The sequence below is a fragment of the Elgaria multicarinata genome, chromosome 2, assembly GCF_023053635.1.
Source record: "Elgaria multicarinata webbii isolate HBS135686 ecotype San Diego chromosome 2, rElgMul1.1.pri, whole genome shotgun sequence".
NCBI classification, from domain to species: Eukaryota; Metazoa; Chordata; class Lepidosauria; order Squamata; family Anguidae; genus Elgaria; species Elgaria multicarinata.
This window is the reverse complement of record NC_086172.1, coordinates 21,127,627-21,141,153: the sequence shown is the minus strand read 5'-3', so window position 1 is coordinate 21,141,153 and position 13,527 is coordinate 21,127,627. Positions and strand designations below refer to the sequence as shown.

Sequence of the window (13,527 nt, the reverse complement as noted above, 5' to 3'; positions counted from 1 at the left end):
GAATATACGATTCCTTATAGGGCTTTAAAGGTCATAATCAGACCGGAAGCCAGTGGAGCTGTTTTAACAGGGGAGTTGTATGCTTCCTGAAACCAGCCCTGGTCAGCAGTCTGGCTGAAGCTCTTTGAACCAGCTGAAGTTTCCAAACACTCTTCAAAGGCAGCCCCACGTAGAGCGTGTTACAGTAATCCAACTGGGATGTAACTAAGGCATGTGTCACTGTGGCCAGATCAGACACCTCTAGGAATGGGCTACAAGAGAAAGGACCTTCTTAGTTGTGGCACCCTGTTTATCCAATGTCTTCCCCAAAGAAGTTCCCTGGTATCTACATCGTTTTCTTTTGGTTTTTATATATCCTTATCTATAGCTGTGATATTTGTTGCTTTGTTTTGTATTTTATTCTTTTAAATATTTGCATTATATTGATATTTTTTTAACTGCATTGCATTTTAACCTTTTTGCTGTTTGTAATCCACCCAGAGTAAAATTATTATTAGGTGGATTAAGAATATAGTGAATAAATACATAACAAACCTCTTCTGAAACTTTGGAAGCTTTCAGAATCAATTTGTGTTATGGTGTGGGGATCTGCTCCCCCACCCCACCCCGCCAAAGTAAAAAAAACCTCATTAGTATGCCTGAAGCTTTCGATACCAGCCATGGCAACCAGCCACCTAATAGTCACTTGAGAATGTTTCAGGCAGTGTATATAAACAGAACCAAACTTTGGGTCAGCTGACCTGTTTCAGAATGACAGAACAACTTCCCTATAGCACTGGGCAGGCATTATGGTCTTGAGATGTTATGCTGGTGCACAAATCATTAAGCCACATCCTAAGAGTTGCCAATATGGCAAATGTTTTATTGACATTTAATTAGAACATTTCATTCCCCCCTTGCAAGTCTATTTTAAAAAGCTCCAGTGCACAATAAACACCATTGAAACTGTAAAGAATTTCTGTATTTGGCATTCTGAAGGCATTCGTGAATGTGGAATTCATTAACAAAGCATCTTTTGATCTGGAAAAAAAATTGTATGCATAAATAATCCTGCCACATCAACTTAATCTAGAGCACATTGCCTTTCTGCTTGTAGGAGAGGTGAGACAAAACAAGGCCGTCCATAAGGAACCTTCATTCATGATTAGTGTTTTATTGGCCTTTTTGTTACAGAGCAAACTGAAGCTACAATTGAGGGATTGCAACCTACCATTGAATACGTGGTTAGCGTCTATGCCCAGGGTCAAAATGGAGAAAGCCAGCCTCTGGTTGAGACGGCTGTGACAAGTATGTATTTTATATATTCTGAGTTTCACAGGAGGAATGTGGTGTCTCCGAATGCCTGAGTTCACTGGGCATGTTTACTGCCAGAATTCTATGGAAATTTCCAAAAACAGCATCGTTACACCAATGCAACTGGGAGAAGCTGTCAAAATTCATCCCCCTCCCCTCACCCTCCACCAGCTGTGCCTTTAGTATAACTAAAAACGACCAATTCAACTATTATCTTAATTGGTAAATTAGTGTTTTGAATGTACCTCTTTTCTATGGTAAGATAGTAAAGGTGATTTGAGAACGTGCCCTCCCTTTACATGCTATCTGACATCTCAGAATGAGGATACAGCTCCTCAGAGGCTGCACATCAGCCCTCTTTATTCTTCTCCGTAGCCTGTGGGAGGAACAATAAAGGTGAGATTTATTGGAGTAACAAAATGTGAAAGCAGAAATCCAAAGTTTATAATCTGAATATCAAATTCTGGTGGAAAACAAAATGATGGGAAGTAACTGTCTGTGTGGGAGTTGTATAGCACAATCACAGCAATATTTGCAATCCTGAAGCGATGCACATGAAGGCCGTTTCTACACCAGCCCGAAAATGCGGGCTGATCGCGGCCGAGTCCCTGTGCATCCAATTGACGCACAGGGACTCCCGGGGGCAGGGGGGTGACGAGCACTGGTTTTCCCAGGGATAAATGGCACTGGCCATTTGGACACGGGGGACGATCCCAGTAGGAGGTAAGTCCAGGATCGCCCCTGGCTCCCTCCCTCTGCACCTGTATGGTGTAGAAAGGGCCTAAGGCACAAAGACTGATGAGAGTTGTTCATAGCTATAGATTCTGTGCTCTCCCAATTGATATGGGCATGTTCTGCAGTGATTTTAAAAAGTAACACTGCGCTCCTTCCATGTACAAATGTAGCCACTGTACACAGTGGAATCCCCTTCGGGAGTCCTCTTCTCCTTTGGTACATTCAGGGGAGAATGGAAGGTAGAACTGCACTTCCCGTATCCCCATCCAGCCTTCCCTCCTTTACTTGCATAAGCAGAGAAAGGTGGGCTGGATATGAATAGAACAAGAGCTCTGTTGGATCATGTCCAAGGTCCATCTGGTCCAGCACTTCCAAAAATGATTGAAGCCTCTGGAAACCCCATAGACTGGGTTTTTTGTGAACCGCCCAGAGAGCTTCGGCTATTGGGCGGTATAAAAATGTAATAAATAAATAAATAAATAAACAAACAAGGCGTGGGAAGTGCACACAGACCTTCCAGTTCTTGCTTTGGGAGGGAGTGGAAAAACAGGGTTCGGATGAACCCCAGGGGGTTCTCGCCATGCACAGATGCTGTGCCCATGCAGAGATGGATTGCAGCAGAAAAGCATAGGAAAAAGAGCAGGAACTGAAAGGGAAACAAGGCAACACACTCGAGCACCAAACTTGTACAGAACAAATCACCTTTTCTACCTGGAAGGCATAGAAAACACACAACTAAATCACTTTGCAAATGGTGATGGCAAAAATAAGTAATCCTTTGAATCTTTTTTTTTTGAAAACATTGGCTTGGCTCATGGTAATTGGCTTAGAGCCCAATCACATGCACGTGTGCTCAGAAGTAAGGTCTACTCTGTCCTGTGGGGCTTACTCCCAAGTAAGTGTGCATAGGATTGCAGCGCTGCGGACATCTTTCAAATGAATTCCTGATGATCTCCACTGCATAAGAGCTGCTTTTGATGTTACCATGGAAGTGCTCATAGAAGTCACTTCTGTGTTCACAAACCTCTTGAAGGAATTGACAAAGATGCATGAACTGCAGGACTCCTGAACCAGTTCATGTCTGTGCCATAGCTGATATAAAGCCTCCCGAGAGGGTGTTTCTGGGCATGGACATGACTCATTAATGTGCTGGAAATGTAACATCAAAAGTGACATTGTGGCTTGCAAAAGATTGTCTTTAATTTTTGCTTGCATATGTAATATTCTTTTCTAGGTAAGCATCTTATGCACACTCTGTAATTTGCAAAATTAGTTTTTCATCAAATGATTGATATGTCAGTGTTAATTTGTTAAAAGGCAATTGCTGCTCTCTTGCTTTTTGCAGTCAATTACAGCTCTGCAAAATGATCATCAACCTGATTTTCTGACCATGCTGGTGCCGGAGACGTCCTCTTTGGGAAGGAGGCTATATTAAGCACCATCCCTTCAGACTATGGTTCTGGGCTAGCAAAAATGGCTGCAACCCAACAGGCATAGGATTTGTGCCAAATAAAGCGCCATTTATTTTAATTTGAGCTAAGGCTGTTCTCTGTCAGGAGATTGAGTTCTGGACTCGCAGGTCCTTACTTCTTTGACATGTCCCAGTTCCTGGGCTGCAGGGATGGCTTTCTGTGACTTTGGCCTTTGCTAGATCATGGGTTAGCCCCTGTGCATCCAAATGATGCACAGGGGATCCTGGGCTCACTTTTGGCCCAGTATTTCCCGCGGTCTCGGGCTGAAAAAAAAATGGCGGACGCGATGGGGTTTTCCTTTAGCCCGTTGCGTCTGATGTGTGGATTGGAGCAACAGCCCGCGGTAGCTGCACCAAGGGCTCGGCCCTCCTCCCGCATGGATTACCAGGTAGGTCTAGCAAAGGCCTGTGTCAGCTATTCCATTCCCAAGAAGAATGTGCATCACCCAGTGGCGCTCCGCATCAGCATGACGAACGAGTGGGGCTTATGGTAGAAGTCTTACCACATCACCATTGTGCTCCTGTAAATGACTTCATTAGGCTTCCCAGGCAGTTAGAAAATGATAATTCTATTTCTGAATGTTCAGAAATAGAAGACTGCTTTGCACGATTGTAACAAAATGCTTTGTGCCACCCCAATCTGCTTTCCCCCCCATCCCCTCCACTTAACCTTTCACCATTAATTTGCCTAACAGACATTGACCGCCCTAAAGGACTGACATTCACTGAGGTGGATGTTGATTCCATCAAAATTGCTTGGGAAAGCCCCCAGGGGCAAGTCACCAAGTACAGGGTGACCTACTCGACCCCTGAGGATGGAATCCGCGAGCTATTCCCTGCTCCAGATGGTGAAGACGACACTGCGGAGCTGTATGGCCTCAGGCCCGGTTCTGAGTACACTGTCCACATCGTTGCCTTGCACGATGACTTGGAGAGCCTACCTCTGATTGGGATCCAGTCCACAGGTACACACAGAGTGATGCCCCCTGGTGGCCATGGCAGCTATCCCCTCTTTGCCTGAAGGGCTAGAATGGTGTCCAGCTTGAGCTGGGGGTTCCTCTGTGAGGAACGCAGTTCAGGGGATGCTGTGGGCTGGTGTCGCAGAAATGTGGGTTTCTTTTGTGTTAAAGAGTAATGGTATCGGAAGTTACTGTGTAACCCATGGAAGGCATGATGAATCACACACAAACCCAAAGGCATTGGAGCCGAGAGTGGCAGAATATGGACTTGGAGCGGACAGTGCAAACCGTGCCTCCCCCAGCTTCAGTGGATGCCCCTTTCCAAATGCAACTTCCACCCTGCATCCTACACATCATTCCCGAGAATCTCCTTGCCCTTAAGAGCACCTTTCTCAGAATTGCGGTGAGGTTGGGGCTTCCGAGCCATTATTAACTTCCAGTCTCGCCATGCTAGAAGAGGGAGAAGTTCTTTACTATTTCATAAGAATGCTCTTCAGGAGGCTACTAGTCTTCGTATGAGACCAAAGAACAGTCACTTGAGACCACAGATCCCAGGTACAAGGCCCTACTCTATGCATTGGGCCACACTGCCTGTCTGAATACACAAGACCCCTGGGCCAGATCTTAAGAATCTCCTTTTTGGCCGTGGTCTCTTTCACTCTTTTAAATTCCTTTTTTTGGTTTTTTTTTTTTTTAGTATTTCAAATGTCTTGACCATTGTAAACCCCTTACAAATCCAGTTTCTTCATATTTCTCGTGCTTAAACCACACACTGTATAATCAAGGGACCTGTGTAGGGATTGTTTCCCTAAAAATAAATAAATCGCCTTTCGATTAAAAGAACCAAAACAAAAAGGGGCTTAGCTCTCTCTTATATTTCTTTTAAGCCAACAAAGGTCTCTCAACCCGTGATACTTGAATTTGGCCTTTCTGCTTCTCCTGTTGCTAACCCACCAGGTGCCCATAGCCTTTTGTTTCACATTCCATTAACCCTCTTAGGGTATGAAGTATCCCCATTGCCAGCCTAGCCAATAAACTTTGGTATTCGCTACAACTTGTTACTGACATAGGGTTACTCTAAGCCAGAGATGAGTAACCTGGTGGGCCCTTTTCCCCTCTCCCACAGGAAACACTCAGGCCACAGCTAGACCTAAGGTTTATTCCTGGGATCATCAAGGGTTCGCCCCTGCCTGAGCACTGGATCCCTTGTGTGTCACCTAGATGAATAGGTTTGGCCCCTGGATGATCCAGGGATAAACCTTAGGTCTAGCTATGGCCTCAGTGGGGCTTTGTGAAGTACCTGAAAAAGAAATGTAACCCAAAAATGGCCACGTTATCATTATGGAGTGCTAAATAGGACAAATTTAGTTTGTTTTGAAGCTAAATGTTGCCTGTTTAGTGCTCTATAGAGCTAACAAGGCCCATTTTTATTTTTATTTTTAAAAAGCCGTCCACCCCTTGTCTAAACTGTAGTAAACAACAACAACAAACAGCCGTCCCTCGGCCTTCGGTCTGTTGCTTGAAAAGAATAAGGTGTTCGGAATCCGTGGCTCTTTTCTGGAGTATGCAAAGCAGAAGGCTGCCTGCCCACAGTGATTCATTTAGATCCTTGCCCCCAGTGATTCATTTAGATCCTTGCCCCTGAGCTATAATGAGAGACATCAGAGGCCAGCACCTATACAGGTGTGTGTGTGTGTGTGTGTACACCTAGATCGAACCGTGGTATACATCATGCATTATATAACTAGTGTTTTAACACTGGCATATAATACTACCTAGTCAACACTGTTGAAGGCTGAGCTTATGTCTCAGTTGTCATTGGCTTGATAAGGGCACTTGCATTTTAAAACTTCTTTTAAGCGATTGTTTTTGTGGCTCTGTTTTGCTTTTGGCGTTTATTTACAATAAGTTCGAGAGCTAGAAACTTTTAAAAGATACCATCATTCTGTCATAAGTACAGAATTCAAAACATGCGCCCCCACTACAACAATTCCTGTAATAAATGGTGAATTGACAACAATGCTAGTGTGTAACATACCCGAGACCAGAGTGATTTCAATTTTTAATCCTAATTCAACAGCAATCCCACCTCCTACAAATCTGAAGTTTGTTCAGGTGACTCCAACCAGCCTGACAGTTACCTGGACTGCACCTAACGTTCGTCTCACTGGATATCGAGTCAGAGTGAATCCCAAGGAAAAGAATGGGCCAATGAAAGAAATTAATGTCTCTCCTGATAGTACATCTGTTGTTGTCCCGGGACTAATGGTAATTCTTTCTTTTTTACTGGATGCCATGTAGTTCTTTTGAATCTAATTAACACTTTCATTGAGTGTTTTGAGAATCCGTTGGGCTAAAAGATTAATATTTAGTTGACACAAAGTAAGCAGGAACATTTTTTTCCCCAGTGGCCTGTCTTTCTTGGTTAGGAACATTTCCCCGCACTTTTTGGAAAATCGCATATTCTATATTCATTTTTAAGGAGATCTAAAATACAAGTTACACATGACAACACTGTCACAAGGCCTTATTCTTCTGGATGTTACACCAGTCTATTGGGGGAAATTGGGCTTTTATTCTTTCTCACTGTTAAGTAAAACAAAACAAAACTGTTTGTCCATTTCTTTGTTCACATTTGTATCCAGTTCATATACAAAATGGGAGTAGGTGGGTGAGAGTGAGTATATCAAAAAGTTTGCTCAAGTGGAAGGACTGAAACCTTACCTCCGCATGCTCCATCACTACTGTGGTGTAGTGGTTAGAGTGTTGAACAATGATGGTTCAGCCATGAAGCTCATTACGTGTTCTTAGCCATTCACCATCTCTCTGCCTAATCTACTGCAGAGAATTGTTGTGGGGATAAACTGTGAGGGCAGGAGATATGTATGCTACTGAGCTCCTTGGAAGAAAGGTGGGATAAACATGTATTAAATAAGTAAAAACGTAAAGCACTTTTACCCTCAGCCCAGCTCATTGCTGGTATCAGAGCCAGGGTGGGAGGAAATATCTGGGTTAATGAAGCATGAGGAGATAAGGTGGAGTACCTTTTGTTTTTCAAAAAATAAAATCGAGTCCCCACTCCACTCTATAAGTAAATGGGGAAGACCCATGAAGAACATATGTGACTGTTCCTGTCATGTCTAGTTTGGCCCTGAGTTCCAAATACTTCACATTATGTCTGCAAACAAAATATAAACAACTAACAGGTGTATTGTATTGAGGTGACTGTGTGTGTCAGCTTTGTGTTAGTTTCTGAAGGATGTAAATCTCTTAGCAATGCATGGCTGTGTTATTTTTAGGTGGCAACCAAATATGAAGTCAGCATCTATGCCCTGAAGGACTCCCTGACCAGCAGACCTGCCCAGGGTGTAGCCACTACACTAGAGAGTAAGCTACCCTTTATTTCAAAATAACCATAGATTCACTGAGCCAAGAGATGGGATATTTATATGTTTTAATTGTTTATGTTTCAAATTTGTAAAGCCGCTTTGAGTCCTAGTGTTGGGAAAAGGCAGGATACAAATTATTATTATTATTATTATTGTTATTATTATTATTATTTGGGGCTTTAGTTTAATAAAAGGGTGAGTGGGGGGATATGATAGAGGTTTATAAAACGATGCACGTGTGGAGGAAGTGGATAGGGAAACATTTTCTTCTTCTTTCATAATACTAGAACCCAGGTCTTTCCACTAAGCTGAATGGTGGGAAATTCAGGACGGATGAAAATTTGACTTCGCATCCCACTCTACTTGTAAACGGGGAGACACATGAACTTTTTACACAAGGCATAATTTGTGTAGAATTATGCCTTAGAATTTGCTACCACAAGATGTAATGACTTCCACCAACATGGGTAGCTTGAAAAGGAGATTGGACAAATTTGTGGAGGTTCTCAAAGGCTTCTAGTCCTGATGCCTATTTGCTGCCTCCAGGTTCAGAGGTGATATTCCCCACAATAGTAGTTGTTAGGGAGCAACAATGGGAGAGGGCTATTGCCCGCCTGTCCTGTTGAGGACTTCCCGTTGGGCATCTGTTTGGCCACTGTGAGAAACAGGATGCTGGACTACATAGGCCTTTGGTGTGATCCAGCAAGGCTCTTCCTATGATCGTATGCAGGTGCTTGGAAAAGAGGCTTTGGTCCACTGATTCTAGGAATACTTTTCCAGGCACCCCCATAAGGAGGACATAAGAGTAGCCATGAGAAACATGTAAATTGGGTTTCAGGGTGTAATTATATAGCATGTCTGAAATAACCTATTAGAGCAGCCTTCTTCAACCTGGGGCGCTCCAGATGTGTTGGACTGCATCTCCCAGAATGCCCCAGCCTGGCTGGGGCATTCTGGGAGTTGTAGTCCAACACATCTGGAGCGCCCCAGGTTGAGGAAGGCTGTATTAGAGGAATTCAGTACATCGTTTTAAAGGTGTAAACCCAGGTTGCTGCCTGCTAGATTGAAGCATCTGAGATCTGGCCTTCTAGTCCGGGCTAAGTAGGAGCAGGATCTCTTAAAAATGCTCCATTAGAGTTAAGGAATTCCATTTAATCACCCTTATCAGAGAGCACACGATCCAGACTTGCAGCTACGAGCCAGAGCTCTTTGATTAGAGGCAGTTCAGCAGAACGCTCAGAAAGGAAAAAGGCTCCAGAAAATATTTAAAATATAAGAATAAGGTTTTCAGCGTCGGGTCAGTGTTTAAGAATTGTACAATATGTGTTAGGCATATAGTTTACTATACTATTGCCAGCCCAGGACAGTTAAAGCTGTTAAAAGTTTTGAAATTTAAACGTTTTACAATGCAGGCTTTGCAAGAATTTTAGTGTGATAATGACTGTGGTTCATGTTTAATGCTCTAGTAAAAATCATTTGCTGCACTTTGTGAGAATGTTTTTTTTAAAAATTCAAAATTTCTTGTAAAACTATTAATTAAATTACTATATATATATAAATTTGATTGTTTAGGCAATAAATCGCTATTGAAATGTTAAGAATACCATGGGTGTTGTATCCCACGTGAGTCTGGTTTTGTAAATAAGTTTTAAAACTGTGTTAATCTGATTGATTGTAGCTCCTGAAGAAGGATTATTTCTAATCTGAAACGAGCATTCTAGACACAGACAAGAATTATTAAAGATTTTAATCATTTTTATCAGCACCAGAGCTGGTCTCTCAATCCACGCCTCAGGAAAGGGAGTCACTGTGGAGCTTCACATAACAGCTGGGAGGAGCTTGTGGTGGGGGAAAACAAAGTCAACCGTGTGGGAGAGTGAATTCCCCAAGCATCCTATGGTCCCGCAGACACCATGCAGGAGACCTAGGATCACACTGGAACTCTTCCAAATTGTTGCATGTGCCCTTCATAATAACAGTGGACATTGCCTTGTTTTTCTGTTCAGATGTCAGCCCTCCCCGTAGGTCACGTGTCACAGATGTCACAGAGAGAACCATCACAATTACCTGGCGTACCAAGACCGAGACAATCACTGGTTTCCAGATTGATGCTGTCCCAACAAATGGTCAGAACCCAGTTCAAAGGACAATTGGCCCTGATGCCAGAACATACACCATCACTGGTAAATTATTATTATTATTATTATTATTATTATTATTATTATTATTATTATTATTATTTGCATTTGTATACCACCCCATAGCCGAAGCTCTCTGGGAAGTTCACATAAGATAAAAACACTTAAAAACAATATACGAAGATCAAAAACAAGCAAAATACACATACATTTAAACCCACTATAACAGCCCTCCTCAACCTGGGGCGCTCCAGATGTGTTGGACTACAACTCCCAGAATGCCCCAGCCAGCTGGGGCATTCTAGGAGATGCAGTCCAACACATCTGGAGCGCCCCAGGTTGAGGAAGGCTGCACTATAACAACTTTAAAAACAATGAGCCAAAAAACAGACCAGAGGTTCTTCCCACCACCGTTGTGTCTTAGAAAGTTCTATCCTACATTTGAAATGCTTTGCAAGGAAGAAGACAAGGCTACCACTTCTGTGTGCGCCATGCAAGACCAAGGAAGCTATAGTAGCATTCTTAGCAGGACTGGTTAGGCTTTAACTTAATAACTATTTCATCCATTTTTTATCATCAGGTTCTAAGAAGGGTATGAACACATAGGGGCAATTTCCAAAGAAACGAACAAATATGATCATATTCGGACCAGTTTAGGAATAACCAAAATCGCAAGTCCTGCTTTGGCTTAGAAATTGTAAGACGATCAGTATGTGCAGTTTATCCCCTCCATGCCATTGCTTCTTGGCTTGTCGCCCCTTGAGAGTTGCTTAGTCCAGACAAGGAGGGGATAATGTTTAAGTGCAGAATTTTATTAGGGCACACTTTTCCCGCCATATTCTCATAGTTAGGAGGGAATCCATTCCTGGTGGAATTGTCCTTCAGTGCAACTTGAAAATGGTTAGGGGCCATCAGGATAGCACTGTGCTCCTTTGGCTCCCTAGCCTACAGTGATTTCCCAAGCTTGGGTGTCTGATGAACTCCTGCCTGCCTGCTACAATTCTGTCAAGAGCTCATTACCACTTTCCTCCATAGCCTGTAAGAGTTTTCCAACCTTCACTATCTTCTTGGCTCTTCCTTTCTTTCATTCCATACTTCCCACTATTCAATATTTCCTCATGGCTCTGTTTTTCAGTATGATTATTGAATACTGCAGGGATTTTGGATATAAATGCCTATGCTACAACATTTCTGTGAAATCTCTTACAAGAAGCAGCTTAACACACCTCTGTTTTTTCCATTAATGGTGATACTACCTTAGGGCTTATGAGCTGATTTCCTTAAATGTTTTTTTTACTAAAACATTTTTACAGACTTCAGGGTTCTTCGGAACAGAACTTTGTATGAGCAAGGCTAATGTTTTTTTAATATTTCATTTTGAATTGCAGGCCTGCAACCTGGCACTGATTACAAGATTTACATCTATACCCTGAACGACAATGCTCGCAGCTCTCCAGCAGTGATAGATGCTTCCACTGGTAATGGCACTTGATAAAAAGTCACATTAAGTGAAATGATGGTTTCCTTTCCTTTCATCGCGTAGTTCGTTTGTGGCATGCTACAGCCATAATTTCTCCCTAACCCCACGTACACACACACACTCACACTTTGGGAACGAAGCAAAACATTGGCAGATGGTGGCTGAAATATATGGAAACTGTATAATTTCCCCTCTGGGGATGTGATGTCATATTGACTGATATTCATCCAAGTGGTTTTCTGTGCTCTTTTAGCCATTGACGCGCCTTCCAACCTACGCTTCCTCATGACTACAAGCAACTCTCTGTTGCTCACGTGGCAGCCACCTCGGGCCAGAATCACTGGATACATCATCAAATACGAGGAAGTTGGGGGTCCGTCTAGAGAGCTACTTCCTCGTCCCCATCCTGGCACAACTGAGGCCACTATCACAGGTATGTACCTCTGGTAAATTAGCTAATGTGAAATAAACACTGACATCTTAAAAATCTAACTTTGTGGCATCTTAAAGTCTAACGGACTGGTTCCCAAAGTGGGCGGTACTGCCCCCTTGGGGGCGGTGGGATTGCATAGGGGGGCGTTAAGAGGCAAGGGGGCAGCGGGGGGGGGGGGGGGGGGCTAAGATCCAAAGGGGCGGCAGGGGGGCGTTTGAGGTGGTCTTTTCGGAGAAGTGCCTCTCCAGAAGGTCTTAAAATCCAGGGACATTTTTATGGGAGAAGGTAGTTTAGTCCCAAGCCATATAGGGGAAGAATCCACACATGTATTAATACAGTTTAAGAAGAGTCCTTTTAATGGTGAATTACAATGTTTCGAAAGCACCAAAATGCTAATGAAGAGACATACACTGCTTGGTGTGCCCTGCCACGCCGGCTGCAAAACAGAGGCATTCGCTCTCTTTTCCCTCCCTCCCTAGGCAAGTCTGCGGCGGGTGCTTTGGATTTTGAATAAATATTTAATTAACTGTTACTGTTTTGAATTTTATTGTTATTATCTTCCTTAGTGGGTCAATGAAAAACGCTATTCTGAATAATGATTTTTATAGTGTAGGGTAGGGGGGCACTGGGCATGAGTTTGTGGAACCAAGGGGGAGGTGACCTGAAAAAGTTTGGGAACCACTGGTCTAACGGATTGTATTGCAGCGATCTTATGAGTCTATAAAAGTTCCAGCAGACCTGATAGCCAAATGGAATCTGTTTAGAGGCAGCAGGCTTCTCTTTTTGGAAAGACAAATAACTGACTTGCCCGATTTGTGGGCTTTCCAGAGGTATCTGGGTGCCCAATAATGGAAACAGGATGTAGAACCAGATGGGCCCACAGTTGGACATGAAAGGCTTTTTGCTGTGTTCCTGTAAATATTAGACCATTAAATAGTGTGTGTAGAATACGAGCAGATGAAGATGCCTTATGTCAGATCATAGACAACTAATATCTATTCTGACTAGCGGCAGCGCTCCACATGACGCACAGGGCATCCCAGGAGCAGGGAGGGATGATTCCTCCCTTTCCCTGGGATATCGCCCTACCCTTCCATCCCGGTTTTTCGCACGGTGTCGGGATGATCCCGAGACCGCGGGAGGTGTGGCCTGCCGTCACGGTTTTGTCCTGGCTCCTCGCGAGTAAACGCGAGGAGCCAGGTACAGGGCACAGAGCTTCTCAGGAGCTCTGTGCCCATCGGGGGTGGGGTGGGGGGAGCAGAAGATTTTCTTTTTTTAAAAAAACAACACTTACATTTTGCACAGGAGCGCTCCTCTCTGATTAAAAAAACCCCACAAAATGGCGGACGCAACATCCTATTCCTCCTGGGACGTCACGCGCCACGTGTAGACAAGGGGACAATCTTGTGATCATAAAATCGCGAGATTATCCCCCTCCAACCCCCTCGTCTAGCCATGCCCCAGGTTTTCAGACAGGGAACTTTCCCATCTATAGCTGGAGATGCCAGCGATTGGACCAGGGACGTTTTGCACGCAAACCAGGGTCTCTGACACTCTGCTACAGTCCCTCCCTTCAGAAGCCACAGTAATTTTCAGCCACACAAATTCTAGAAATTTCTGTCGCTCAGT

At 43.6% G+C, this 13,527-nt stretch overlaps 1 protein-coding gene across 4 annotated transcripts in view; it reads left to right on the top strand.

Moving 5' to 3' along the window:
* Positions 1–13,527, top strand: part of FN1 (fibronectin 1) — a 93,762-nt gene that overhangs the window by 67,283 nt on the left and 12,952 nt on the right. For 3 of the 4 annotated variants that reach the window (XM_063116099.1, XM_063116097.1, XM_063116096.1), the window contains 7 exons: positions 1,174–1,287; positions 4,195–4,464; positions 6,539–6,726; positions 7,758–7,845; positions 9,854–10,030; positions 11,374–11,463; positions 11,719–11,898. In XM_063116099.1, coding sequence (XP_062972169.1) covers positions 1,174–1,287; positions 4,195–4,464; positions 6,539–6,726; positions 7,758–7,845; positions 9,854–10,030; positions 11,374–11,463; positions 11,719–11,898 — 1,107 coding nt within the window. The remainder of the gene's footprint in view (positions 1–1,173; positions 1,288–4,194; positions 4,465–6,538; positions 6,727–7,757; positions 7,846–9,853; positions 10,031–11,373; positions 11,464–11,718; positions 11,899–13,527) is intronic. The other variant, XM_063116098.1, reaches the window with a different exon arrangement.